This window comes from Bos javanicus, chromosome 11 (assembly GCF_032452875.1).
Source record: "Bos javanicus breed banteng chromosome 11, ARS-OSU_banteng_1.0, whole genome shotgun sequence".
Classification (NCBI taxonomy): Eukaryota; Metazoa; Chordata; class Mammalia; order Artiodactyla; family Bovidae; genus Bos; species Bos javanicus.
This window is the reverse complement of record NC_083878.1, coordinates 102,604,227-102,616,414: the sequence shown is the minus strand read 5'-3', so window position 1 is coordinate 102,616,414 and position 12,188 is coordinate 102,604,227. Positions and strand designations below refer to the sequence as shown.

The window sequence follows — 12,188 nt, the reverse complement described above, 5'->3', positions numbered from 1 at the left end:
AAAGGTTCACATAAAAAGTCTTTAAAAGAAAAAAGAAGAAATCTTGCTCTGAGGATCAAGGAGAAAAAGAAAATGTATAAAAATTAAATAAACAAACATACAAACTAAACCCACCAGCACCACAAGAAAACAACAACAGAAGCGCCAGCAGGCGTCCTGAGCCCGTCGGGGAAGCGGGGGCAGCCCCGCGGGCACGCCTGCCTCAGGGGCAGTAGCAGGTGTTCACAGCAGCTTCCCAGAAAGTGCTGAAACGGGCCTGTTTGGGGACCGGGGGTCTGACCACTGAGACCTCAGGGCCAGGCGACATGTGAGCGAGCCTCAGCCCCACCACACATCAGCTGTGCCATCTGTGGCAACTCTCATAATCTCTCTGGGCCTCAGTTTTGTCATTGCAAAAATGGGCACAAAGATGGATCCTTCCTCACAGGCTTAGGTGAGGCTGCGCTGCGTGAGGTCCTGCGAAGCAGGCATCGAAGCCGTGAGCCCAGGAGCTGGTGCAGAGGGACGGCTCAGTGTCAGGCACTGCTGTCATCATGATTCAACACCCAGTCCTGAAAGACAAGGAAATTAGAATAATTCTCCCCCAAAGCAGCCCTTGCGAGTCCCTTGGACAGCAAGGAGATCTAACCAGTCCCTCCTAAAGGAAATCAGTCCTGAATGTTCATTGGAAGGACTGATGCTGAAGCTGAAACTCCAATCCTTTGGCCACCTGATGCGAAGAACTGGCTCATTGGAAAAGACCCTGATGCTGGGAAAGATTGAAGGCAGGAGGAGAAGGGGATGACAGAGGATGAGATGGTTGGATGGCATCACCGACTCGATGGATATGAGTTTGAGCAAGCTCCAGGAGTTGGTGATGGACAGGGAGGCCTGGCGTGCTGCAGTCCATGGGGTCGCAAAGAGTCGGACACGACTGAGCGACTGAACTGAACTGAACTGAAGGCAGCTGCATAATCATTTTTTATTTTTAATTTAGTTTTTCCTTTTATTTATTTTATTTTTTTCAGCTGCACCGTGTGGCTTGGGGGGATCCTAGTATCCTGACCAGGGATTGAACCCCAGCCCTCAGCAGTGAAAACACAGGGTCCCAACCACTGGACAGTCCAGGAATTCCCCTGGTTTTTCAAAAAAGTCTTGCTGAGCTTCACACCCAGTCAGCCCTTCTGCGTGATGCTGGGTGCCTGGGAAGATAAAAATACCACTGCAGGGGTTTTAAGACACTTGACAGTTTACAATGCCCTTTTTTGGTATATCCTCTTAAATCTCTTCCAGAGACTTTTAGTTTTGAGGGGGAGGTGGTTCTGGGCTCCCTAGTACCGCCAGCCCCCATCTGCCAGTGGATGTCTCTGCTTTACCAGGAGAGCAGAGAGTGGCACAGCCTCGATCTCCAATGGGGAGTCAGTGGACGAGGGGGGATGTCTGCAGGGTGATGCTACTTTGAAAAATGCCAGGCTTACAGACGCCTTGTAAATTTCCAGTGATTTTGCATCTTGAAAGGGTCTTTAGTAGCAAACACTGCACTCCGAAGATAAACAACCACAACATTTATCTTATGCCATGACTCTGAATTTACACATTAATTACTTCCAAATTACTTAATTAAATTTAAAAGTTCATATGATCGTTCATAAAGAATTCATGCCTGGAATTGTAAATAAAAATGTGAGCATCTGAATATTAATTATTATTAATTAATAATGCAGAGAGATAAATTGAAAATTGGAATGCAGAATTCTCTCTGTGTTGTTTTTTTTAATCTCTCTGCAGTGCATCCAGCAACCACATATTTTTAAAAAGAATAATTAGATGTTGAGACTGTCTGGGGGATCATTACTTCTAATTAACTTAGTTATTTACTGTAAATTAAGCATCATTTGTAAGCAGGCTTCTTTGGCTGTAGTATTTGTGCTCTTCAGATGGGCTGGCTCCTGGAAGGTCTGAGGATAAAGACAGCCTTGCTGGAATCTCTGTCTCCCGGGTTGGTCTCGCTGGTGGAAAGTGTTACCCCTGGCAGTGGGCTTGGGAGAGTGGCCCCAGCCCTGCCAAGTCTGCAAAATGCAGACAAGAAAAGCACCTCCCTTGGGGGATGGTGCCTGGATCAGATCAGACAAGGCCCGCAGAGAATTTAGCTTGGCAGATTGCCATCTTAACCATGAAGGTCTGGTAACCTACCTGTGCCTTTAGTTCCAAGACAGAGAGGAATCGTAGTATCCCTAATGAACCTTCCAATCAAAAAAAATCCCGCAGCTCCCCCACCCCCGCCCAGCTTCCTGGGAGGCTGTGTAAAGAGACCAAGAAGCTGGGTTTTCCCCTTAAAAAAAAAAATCCCGCAAAGGTCTGAAACTTCAAAATTTGCCGGGTGAACACACCCCACTAGGTTCCAATTTTGTCCCCTTCCCCGCCTGGGGATGTTTGGAGGGAGGCATTTGCGGTTGTCACCACTAGGGGGCGTGCTACCGACACCTGGTGGGCAGGGGCCAGGGAACGCCCTAGATGTCAGGAGCATGAGCTTGGCAGACCCTGCCCACCTGTCCCAGGTGTCAGGGCGGTGCCCTGGGACCCCTTCCTGTCTTCTGATGGTTCCATCCCGGGTGAGGGGCTGACTCAACATGCTGCCTGCAGGAACCCTGGCACCTGCTGGGGATGGTCTGGGTCCCTGGCAGGAGGCGGGGTTGGGGAGGGAGACCCCTTTTGATGCAAGGGGGACTGAGGTGGAGGTACCCACCCTCGGCCTCAGCATGTGGGCTGTCCCCCGCCCCCCCCCCCAGGTGCTGAGTGGCTGCCCTTTAGCAGCCTGCCCAGCTTGCTGTGGTGCCCCCTCCATGCTCGACTGGGAGGCGACCTGGTTTGATGTTCAGTAGCTTTTGGCATCCAGTGCCCCCCCTGGTGCAGGCACCTCGCCCCTGTCCCCCTGAGTCTTTGTTCCTCAAATACCAGGGCACCCCGGGCCAGGCCTCCATCTCCCCACGCCAGGACCTGTTTGATCGCGGCCTCTTTGGAGACTTGCAACAAAGTTGGTGTCACTGGAGTGAGGCTGCAATTTATTCTCCACCAATTCCGGAGGCCTTTAGAAGTCCCCCGTGTGCCAGGCCCCTGCATGGCCTGACGCATTTATCAAAGCTTGTGTCTGACTCTAGGAGGTCGGCCTGGTCCCAGGGCCTCAGGCTGAAGCTCAGCCTTCATTCAATTGAGAAACACCTCAGCACATTTTTTTTTGGCCATCCATGCTGGATGGCATGCAGGATCTTCTTTCCCTGACCAGGGATTGAACCCACACCCTACCTCCAGTGGAAGCGTGGACCTTTAATTACTGGACCCCCAGAGAAGTCCCCTAGACCAATATTGAGTGTGTTTTCTGTGTCCCAGGACCAGCCCTCACCAGCGCGAGGACAGCGCTGACCCCGTGCTGAGTTAGGAATCCCGGGACGGTGTGCTCCGAGGGCGGCCTCTATGCCTCTCGTTGTCCCCTCCCGCCTTGGTGCCCAGGCCTGAGGGGTAACTCCTTCCCTGCAGCTTCACCCTGTGGTCACCTGGCAGATGCCCAGAGGGTTTCCCCGGGGCTGAAAACAGAGAAATAATTACTGTTGCTAAAAGAGCCCACGCAGAGGTGTTGGGAGCTGGCCCCCTTTCTCCAGGAGCCTGGTTTATCATCCTGCCCTCCTCTCGTTCCAGCTCTGACCTACGTCCAAACGAGCCATCGATCCAATGCCCCGTTCACCCCAAGGGTGCTGCTTTGCGGGCCTGTGGGCAGCGGGAAAAGCCTGCAGGCCGCCCTTCTGGCCCAGAAATACGGCCTCATCAATGGTGAGTGCCCTGGTGCCGCCCAGCTTCTAGAACCTTCCACAGCGTCCTGCTCTCCCGGGCCCTCCCGTGTCATGGGAGCAGTGAGAGATCGGCATCACTTCTCTTTCTTGCTGTCTGCTCCGAACAGTTTCCAGTTAATCCATCTTTGCAGGGATAAGGTTTTTTGCCTCCTAAAGAACACGGCCATGAAAACATTAGCCAATAAAAACACGTCGGCAGCCCAAAGCGCTGGCCTTTTTCTGGTCCTCATCTTTCATGTCCTTTGGCTCAGTGGCTTTTCTGTGCTCTGCCCCCAGAGGCGCCCCCGCCTCCCCCCTCGCCCGCCATCCCCCTCAAAGCCGGAGTTCTTGTATAATGTGGACCTGCTGTTTATTTATTTTCTCCAGTCTCATTTGGTTCCCCCAACCCAGGTCAGCGTGCTTACAGGCAGACAATTTCTGAACCAGAGGAAGGCTTCTTGCTCAGCACAGTTTCAATAAATATTTTACCAGGAGGAGAGAAAATATTGAAATCAGTTCTCCAGGTCTTTCCTGGAGTGGTCCCAGGTGGTCTTAGATGCCAGTCAGGTTTCAGGAGGATAAAGGGCTAGAAAGGATGCTTGTAGGAGACACACTGCAAGGGAGGGGGTGGGAGGCACTGACCCCCTCCCACTTCAAATGCTGTGGAAGCCGCAGTAGCCTCTACTTTATTTACTCAGGCAACGTGAGACCTGCACCCCAAATGTATAAATCTGCACGCTTATGGCCCCAAATGACACATGCACACCATACAGATATACATATATACCGACACACAAATATATACATGCCACCCTAGAAGGCTCGAGTTTTGAATAAAAAATGCTTTTCAGTTAGGTCTCCAACTTAAAATCCCAAAGCCACTGAGATTCCCAGCCAGGAATCAGTGACAAAAGTTGAAGGTGGAGAACTGAATGCTCATTCTGATAAGGATGGAAAAATAGTAATAGCTGTGTGAGTGTTTTAGTAAAATGACTAAATAGCAGTATTCCATTTTGGTTAGCATGGAAAAATAGTCTGGATACTTTACGATAAAAGGTATGCTTTTCTTGTATCCAAGTTTTGTTTTAAAAAACAAAATTATAATTATTCAAATAATTATAATTATTTGAATTATATTCAAATTATATTCAAATAGTTATAATTATTCAAATAATTCCTTCTCCTTCTGCGTTTACCTCTTAAGAATACTGTAAGACTAGAATTCCAGCTGCCATTCGGGATGAGTTCTTTGTAAAGAATGGGTCCCACTCTACTTGTGGCCACACCCACAGGTTTATTTACGCACCTGCGCTTCTTGGTAGGTGAAGACACGTGACAAGAGCCTTAATGTGAGAAGTGAGAAGAGCCTTAATGGCAGCGGGAGGGTCTGAAAACCACTAAAGTGACACCTTAATATCGTGCAAAGCAATTTAGATAATTGTCACTGGGCCAAAGCTGGTTTATGCGGACAGGCTCGTTCAAGAAAAGTGTTGTTTAATTTAAATTGTTTTCGTAAAGAAATCAGATTCGCCTAGAGTTTTCCAAACAGAAAATAGAAAAACTCACGCTGGTTTTTGCTTGGTAGCAGAAGAGTCATTTGGGGCTCGTTTCAATAACTGAGCATTTGGAGACCGATTCAAAGTTCACATTTCTCAAAGGTGTTTTTGAGAAACCCAAGACGTCGTGAGATTTCAGTAAAGCTAGTTATAGGGGACCTGTGGTTGGCAGAGGCAAGCGCTGAGCTGTCGGGTGGGGTCTCTCTGCCGAGACGTGTCTGCACCCAGAGCTCCAGGAACTGCCGGCTCTGCCCCCAGAGGCCCCCCACCGCCATCCCCTGCCTTGGGTTTTCACATTTATGATCCTCTCACTTGTGGGAAAACATCCCAGAACAAGCCACATTCACTCCCACAAGGTTTATTGAAAGACTCCTGTCTATAGCTGGCGAGAATATAAACAGGCACAACCTTTTGTGAGATAAAGGCCACTGCTGATTAACATATGACCCGTGCTCATCCTTTGGCCCGGTGATTTCACGCCTAGGACTTTATTCTGCTGCAACACTCCCCCAGATACTCAACAAGAGATGTGAAGGATGCGTGATGAAACATAAAGGTGACCCCAGACTGTTCGTAATAGGGCTAGTTAAGTAAGCTGTGGGCAGCTTTAAAAAGAAACCTGTAAAGTGACTCCAAGTCCCTGAAGTGTTGTTACCTGGGAGTGGATTGGAAAGCAAAGTCACTCGATAGAGCTGAGGGGATGCTCTCATCTTTGTTCAGAGAAGTGTGTTAGTCTGTGCTCAGAAAACGTCTGAAGGAACACCCAGGTACCAAACTGGTTATCTCTGTAGAGTGATGTGTTACACAATCCTGAATTTTTTTTCCTGCGCTGAGCATGGATTTTCTAACCAGAAACAACCATGAAGTTTTTTTTAGGGGGGGCCACAGTGAGTAGCATGTGGGATCTTAAGTTCCTTGATCAGGGATTGAACCTGTGCCCCCCGCATGGGGAACTCAGAGTCTTAACCACTGAACCACCAGGGAAGTCCCAAGACTTATATTAAAATACTATTAATTTTACTCACTGCATGCCTGTGATATGCAGTGCATTTTATTTGGTTCAGAGATAGGGAAAGCGCAGAAATAAGAAGAGGCACTTAAGGCTGGAGGTGGGCTCTGCTGAGCTGGGAGAGGGGAGGAATGAGGCGAGGTGGCGGGGCTTATCCCAGCACAGCCCCAGGTCACACATGTCTGAAGCCTCAGAGCTTCCACCCTCTAGGGAGAGGATACTGTTGCAGTATTGTCTTAGAACATTGTAGAGTGAGGTGGCTACAGGCAGGGGTTTTAAACCATTCTTTCCTAGTATAAGTGGGCCTTCCCTGGTGGCTCAGATGGGAAAACAATGCGTGCAAAGCAATACAGGAAACCCGGGTTTGATCCCTAGGTTGGGAAGCGCCCCTTCTCCAGGGGAGGTGGCAACCCACTCCCGTATTCTTGCCTGGAGGATTCCACAGACAGAGAAGCCTGTGGGTTGCAGAGAGTCGGACAAAATGAGCAACTTAGCACTTTCACTTTTCCCAGTATAAGCACTTAATGTTACACAGTTATCTCTAAACACAACTTTGGTTACATCTCACAAAATTTTAATATGCTGTGTTTTATCATTCAGTTCAAAGTATTTTCTAATCTCCTTTGCGGTTTTTTGTTTTTGTTTTTTTTTGACCCATGCATTATTTAGAAGTATACTGCTCACTGTCCAAATATTTGGGAATTTCCCAGACTGTTTTTTATTTCTTTAATTTTCTTGAGGTCAAAGAACATTCCCTATATGATTTCAGCCCTTGGATATTTATTGAGACTTTTTTTATGGCCCAGCACATGTCTATATTGGTGAAATACATGTGCACTTGAGAAGAATATATACACTGGTTTTGTTGAATATTGTGCTTTAAGAAAGTCAGTGAGGCTGAGGTGTCTGATAGTGTTATCGTTTCTTCCGCGTCCTTAATGACTTCTCTCTGCTTATTATGTCAGTAGCTGAGAGAGGTGCGTTGAAAGCTCCAGCTCTGCCTGCAGGTTTCTCTCTCTCTCTGCTGGTCCTTGCGTACTGAAATCTGAAGCTGTGTGTGCACAAGGCAGCGTGGCCTCTTGGTGCAATCTCCCCTTATGGCTAGGAAGCACTCCTCTGCCTCTCCAGTAATACTCATTTTCTCCAAGCCCACTTTGTCTGATAAGTATAACCTCTATTCTTTCTTTTTTTGAACTATCCGTGTCTTATATTCTAAATATGTGTCTTGTAGACAACACATAGTTGCTTTAAAAAAAAAATTCAGCCTGACATTTCCTGCCTTTTAATTGAAGTGTTTAGTCTGTTTCCCTTTAAGGTGATTTTTTTATATGGTTGGTTTCAAGTCCACCATTCTGATTTTTTGTCTTCTATTTGTGTGGTGGTTTTTTGTTTTTTTTTTTTGGCTGTGCTAGGTCTTCATTGCTGCCTGTGAGCGTCTCTAGCTGTGGCCTGAGGGCTCCAGAGCCTGGGCTCAGGACGTGTGCACGGGTTTAGTCGCCCTGCAGCATGTGGGGTCCTCCCGGACCAGGCCTCTAACCCACGTCCTCTGTATCGGCAGGCGGACCCTTAACCACCAGACCACCAGGGAAGGCCTTGTTCTTTGCTCTTCCTTTCCTGCCTGCTTTTGGATTGGTCAAAAACATTTTCTAGTAATCCACGTTATTTCCTCCATTGCCTTTCTTGCTGTATCTCCTTGCCTCGTCTAATTTGTGGTTGCTCTAGGGGTTACACACCATCCGTCAGTCTGTCTTGAATTAAGGCAGCACCTCTTCGTGGGGAGCAGGAGAGCCCGGCAGCAGTCTTTCCGTTCGCCTTGCTCTGCTTCTTCATGTTACTGTAGCCACACATTTTACTCCTACCTATGTCACCAACCCTACAGTATATTGTAATTATTTTTGCTTTAAAGAGGCATTTTTTTTTTAAGTCAAGAGACAGGAGGAAAGGGCTTTTATATATACTCGATATCAGCACTTCTCTTGGATCCTTTGTTTAGATCCAAGTCTCCATCTGATATATCATTTTCTTTCAGCCCAAAGAACTTCCTTTAACATATCTTGTAGTGCAAGTCTGCTGGTGAAGTTCAGCTTTCATCTGTCTGAAAATGTCTTTATCTCACCTTCGTTCTTGAAGGATGTTTTTGCTGCATATAGAAATCTATGTTGACAGGCTTTTCCCCCCTCTTAGCACTTTAAAGATACTTCATTGTTGCATTGACGCATTTCGTTGCATTGCTTCTGATGAGAACTCAGAGATTATTTTTTATCTTTGTTCTCCTATATGTATAAAGCATCTCACCCACTCCTAGTTGCTTCTAATATTTTCTGTTTGGTTTTAAAAAATTTAACTATAATGTATCAAGGTGCGGTTTATTTTGTGGTTTTTTTTTGCTTGGATCTACAGGTTGATACTTTTTATCAAATTTTGAAAATTTTCTCCCATTATTTTTGCAAATATTCCCTCTCTCTCCCCATCCCTCCCTCCCTCTCTCTCCTCCTTTTGGAACTCTAGTTACATGTATGTTAAACTGTTTGCTCTTGCCTTCCAGCTCTCTGAAATTTTATTCTTTTCTCCCCCAGTCCCCTCCACACCTTCTCTTTGCTTCAATGTGAATGCTGTCTAGTGCCTGTTTTCATGTCTTCAGCTTCACTGACTGCAGCTTCTTCAGTGATGTTTTCCATCTAAGACTATTGTATTTGCCAGTTCTGGAAATTCCATCTGGTGCTTTTTTATAGTTTCCATTTCTCTGCTGAGATTCCACATATTTTCATTCATTTTAATTATCTTTTCAAGTTTAAACATATAACAGCCATTTTATAGTTCTTAGTGCAAATACCGACGTCCGTGTGACCTCCTGACCTGTGACGCTCTGGCCTGTGGTCTCTCCGTGCAGGGTCACATTTCCTGGTAGTTTTTGTTTGTTTGTTGTTTTTGTTGTTGTTTTTAATCTCAAGCATTTTTTTTTTTTTATTATATCCTGGACATTGTGGTTCTCACGTTCTTGAGAGTCTCGATTGTGTGGTCCTGCTTTGAGAATATCATGTGAAAAAGAGCTGAGTTCCAACAGGCAGTTAGTTTCCTGGAGGATCAGCTTGACCTCATTGAGGCTTAGTTTTAGTCTTTGTTAAGGTGGGATTGGGCTTCCCAGGTGGCACTGGTGGTAAAGAACCCTTCTGCTAATGCAGGACATGTAAGAGACACGAGTTCAATCCCTGGGTTGGGAAGATCCCCAGGAGGCGAGCATGGCAACTCACTCCACTGTTCTTGCCTGGAGAATCCCATGGACAGAGGAGCCTGGAGGGCCACAGCACACAGGGTCGCAAGGAGTCAGACACGACTGAAGCGACTTAGCACGCTCCCATCAGGTGGGACGAGGTGTGCTTCCTCTGGGGGCTGTGCATCCTTACACCTGAAGCACGGCCCTCCTGGAGGGAAGCGTGGGTCTGCGGGGCTGAGCGAGGTCTCTGACCCTGGCCATCAGAGGCCGGCCTCATCTTGCGCCGTGTGGACCCCCAGGCAGTTCCCAGCTACCCTGTGGCCTTTCTCCCCCAGGCCCCGTGGAGCCTGCCCGATACACTTGCAGTCTGGCACTGATCAGTGACCTCAGGGAACGCTCCTGCAGGTTCCTAGGCCTGCCCCCGCAGCCCCACCCATTGTTGTGTCCTACAAAGTCCAGCTGCCTTGAGGCCCCAGACTCCAGCGCTGTGTCCCCCTGCCATGTCTGGGGCCCACTTCTCCCTAGCCATGGAATGGGTGGTCCCTGTAGGTCGAAATCCAGGGTGAGTGAGTCCCGCTCGGTGTGTTTCCTTTCTCAAGGATCACAGCCCCACGTGTCTGCTGACCAAGTGCCTGAAAAGAGTTGCCTCATAGCTTTTGTTTAGTTTTATGGCTTTTTATGACAGAAGGGAAACAGGATGCCTGCTCCTCCCTCCTGGTCAGAACTGGAGGCTCAGCCTGGTTTTGGTGTCACATAGACCTGAGTTTGAATCCCAGCTCTTCCACTCACTGGCTGGTGACCTAGGACAGTACACAGCGCCTCTCCTTACCTAAAAGGCTGCAGTTAGCCTGAGGGCTGGATAATACCAAGCATGACTGCAGCAGCGCTTCACGTAGGGAAAGGTCTCGGTTGCCTTTATTACTCCTCATTAGCGAGCGAAGCCGCAGCCACTCTGCACATGGTCGCTGCTGCTACACAGAATTTGACATGTCATTCAGAGGAATCCGTCTTTTGTGGTCGTCATCCTCAACATTAACCTTATCCACTTAACTTTAGGATTTCAATTTCTTCAACGTAGGAGGTCAAGTCCTTAGCTTTAAAGTTAAGAAAACTAAGACTGTGCTATTAACAACTCATGAAACCGTGGCTGGACCCTTCCGGCGCTGGCTGCCAAGGTTTTCATAGCCGAGGAGAGGGCAGCTGTGTTTATTCCTCCCACGCTTGGTGACGGGCATGCCCTGTGTGTTGGCCCCAGGGGTCTAGAGACACAGCGGTTGCTCGTGGCAGAAAGGCACCTGTGCGTCCCTTTGTTGTACAGCCTGATCGTGTCTGTGGACTCGTCATCACGGGGGCCATGCAAACTCTAGGGTCCCCACCCACGCTGAGTGATAACAGCGTGAACGTGGACATCACACTGGTCCGCATGGTTCTCTGCCAGAGTGTGTCCACCCCCAACACCCCCCGGGGCCACGGGCTGTACTCCCCGGAGCCGCCGAGGCCCTGCGGGTCCTTCTCTGGTGGTGACACTCCTTGTCACGTCTTCTCCACGCCGTCCATTTCGAATATGTCCTTCACCAAATGCATTCTTTTTCATTCCACAGCATCCTTCCTCGGCTTCTTTTTTATTTCCAATTCCTTTTTGATACTTCCTTTCACTTGGACACACGCCCACACTCAGAAAACCCTTTTATATTTTTTTCAGTGACCTTTTTTTCCCCCCCAGCAGGCAGTACTGGGTCTTCATTTTGTTTTTTCTTCTCATTCTTCCTTCTATTTAAAATTTAACGGGCTTCTTTCTGCTCCTCTCTCCTCTAGTCTGCTGTGGGCAACTGCTCAAAGAAGCCGTGGCGGACAAGTCCAAATACAGCGATTTGATCCAGCCATTTTTCGAGAAGGAGATAGCAGGTAGGCCTTGCTGGCCGTGACTCCCAGAACCTTCCAGGCTGTGGAGAGAGACTGTTCTGTGTGAGGCTCTCAGGGCATCTGGGGGCTCCCAACTGGGAAAGACCACCAGGAAATGGAAACCAGGCTTTCTGGGAGGCAAAGGCTCTGGTTTTTCCCCCCAGCTGGTCGTCCTGGCTTCCAAGCAATGGTGAGCTGGGGGGCAAAATCTGTGAACGTAATGCCTTTCACTGAATGTGTGAAGTGGCCCTCTTTCTCAAGAATGCTCGCTGTCACTTAAAGCTAGGAGCCAGGAGAGGCCCAGAGCTGCCCACTTCTTTTCCACCTCCTGTCCCAAAACACCAGGGGCCAAGATTCTGATCTGGTCAGCAGTCAGAAGCCAGGAGGCTCAGACAGCCTTGCAGACCTGAGGACTGACCGGCCATGGGTCCTCAGGGGAGGCTGGACCAGATCATCTTTGCAGACCCCCTCTGTGACCTAAGCTCCAAAAGCGTGTCCTCAATCCAAGCCCGTTCTCTGCATTTCCCTGAGTTCACAAATGAGCCCCAGAGAAGGGACAAGGTGCTCAGGCCACAGGCATGCCGGCTCACTCTGGGCTCCTCCCCGGGGCAGTGTGTTTTCCTCGCCCACATCTCCCATCCTTGTGTAAAGGGCTGTATGTAGCTTCTCTGTGCGGTGAGCATAAGCGAGTCATCACGTCTGCT

General features: G+C 48.6%; 1 protein-coding gene across 7 annotated transcripts in view; it reads left to right on the top strand.

The window, feature by feature from the left end:
* AK8 (adenylate kinase 8) overlaps positions 1-12,188 on the top strand; it is a 136,253-nt gene that overhangs the window by 53,380 nt on the left and 70,685 nt on the right. For 6 of the 7 annotated variants that reach the window (XM_061433962.1, XM_061433960.1, XM_061433965.1 and 3 more), the window contains 2 exons: positions 3,673-3,804; positions 11,398-11,487. In XM_061433962.1, the coding sequence (XP_061289946.1) occupies positions 3,673-3,804; positions 11,398-11,487 (222 nt within the window). The remainder of the gene's footprint in view (positions 1-3,672; positions 3,805-11,397; positions 11,488-12,188) is intronic. The other variant, XM_061433961.1, reaches the window with a different exon arrangement.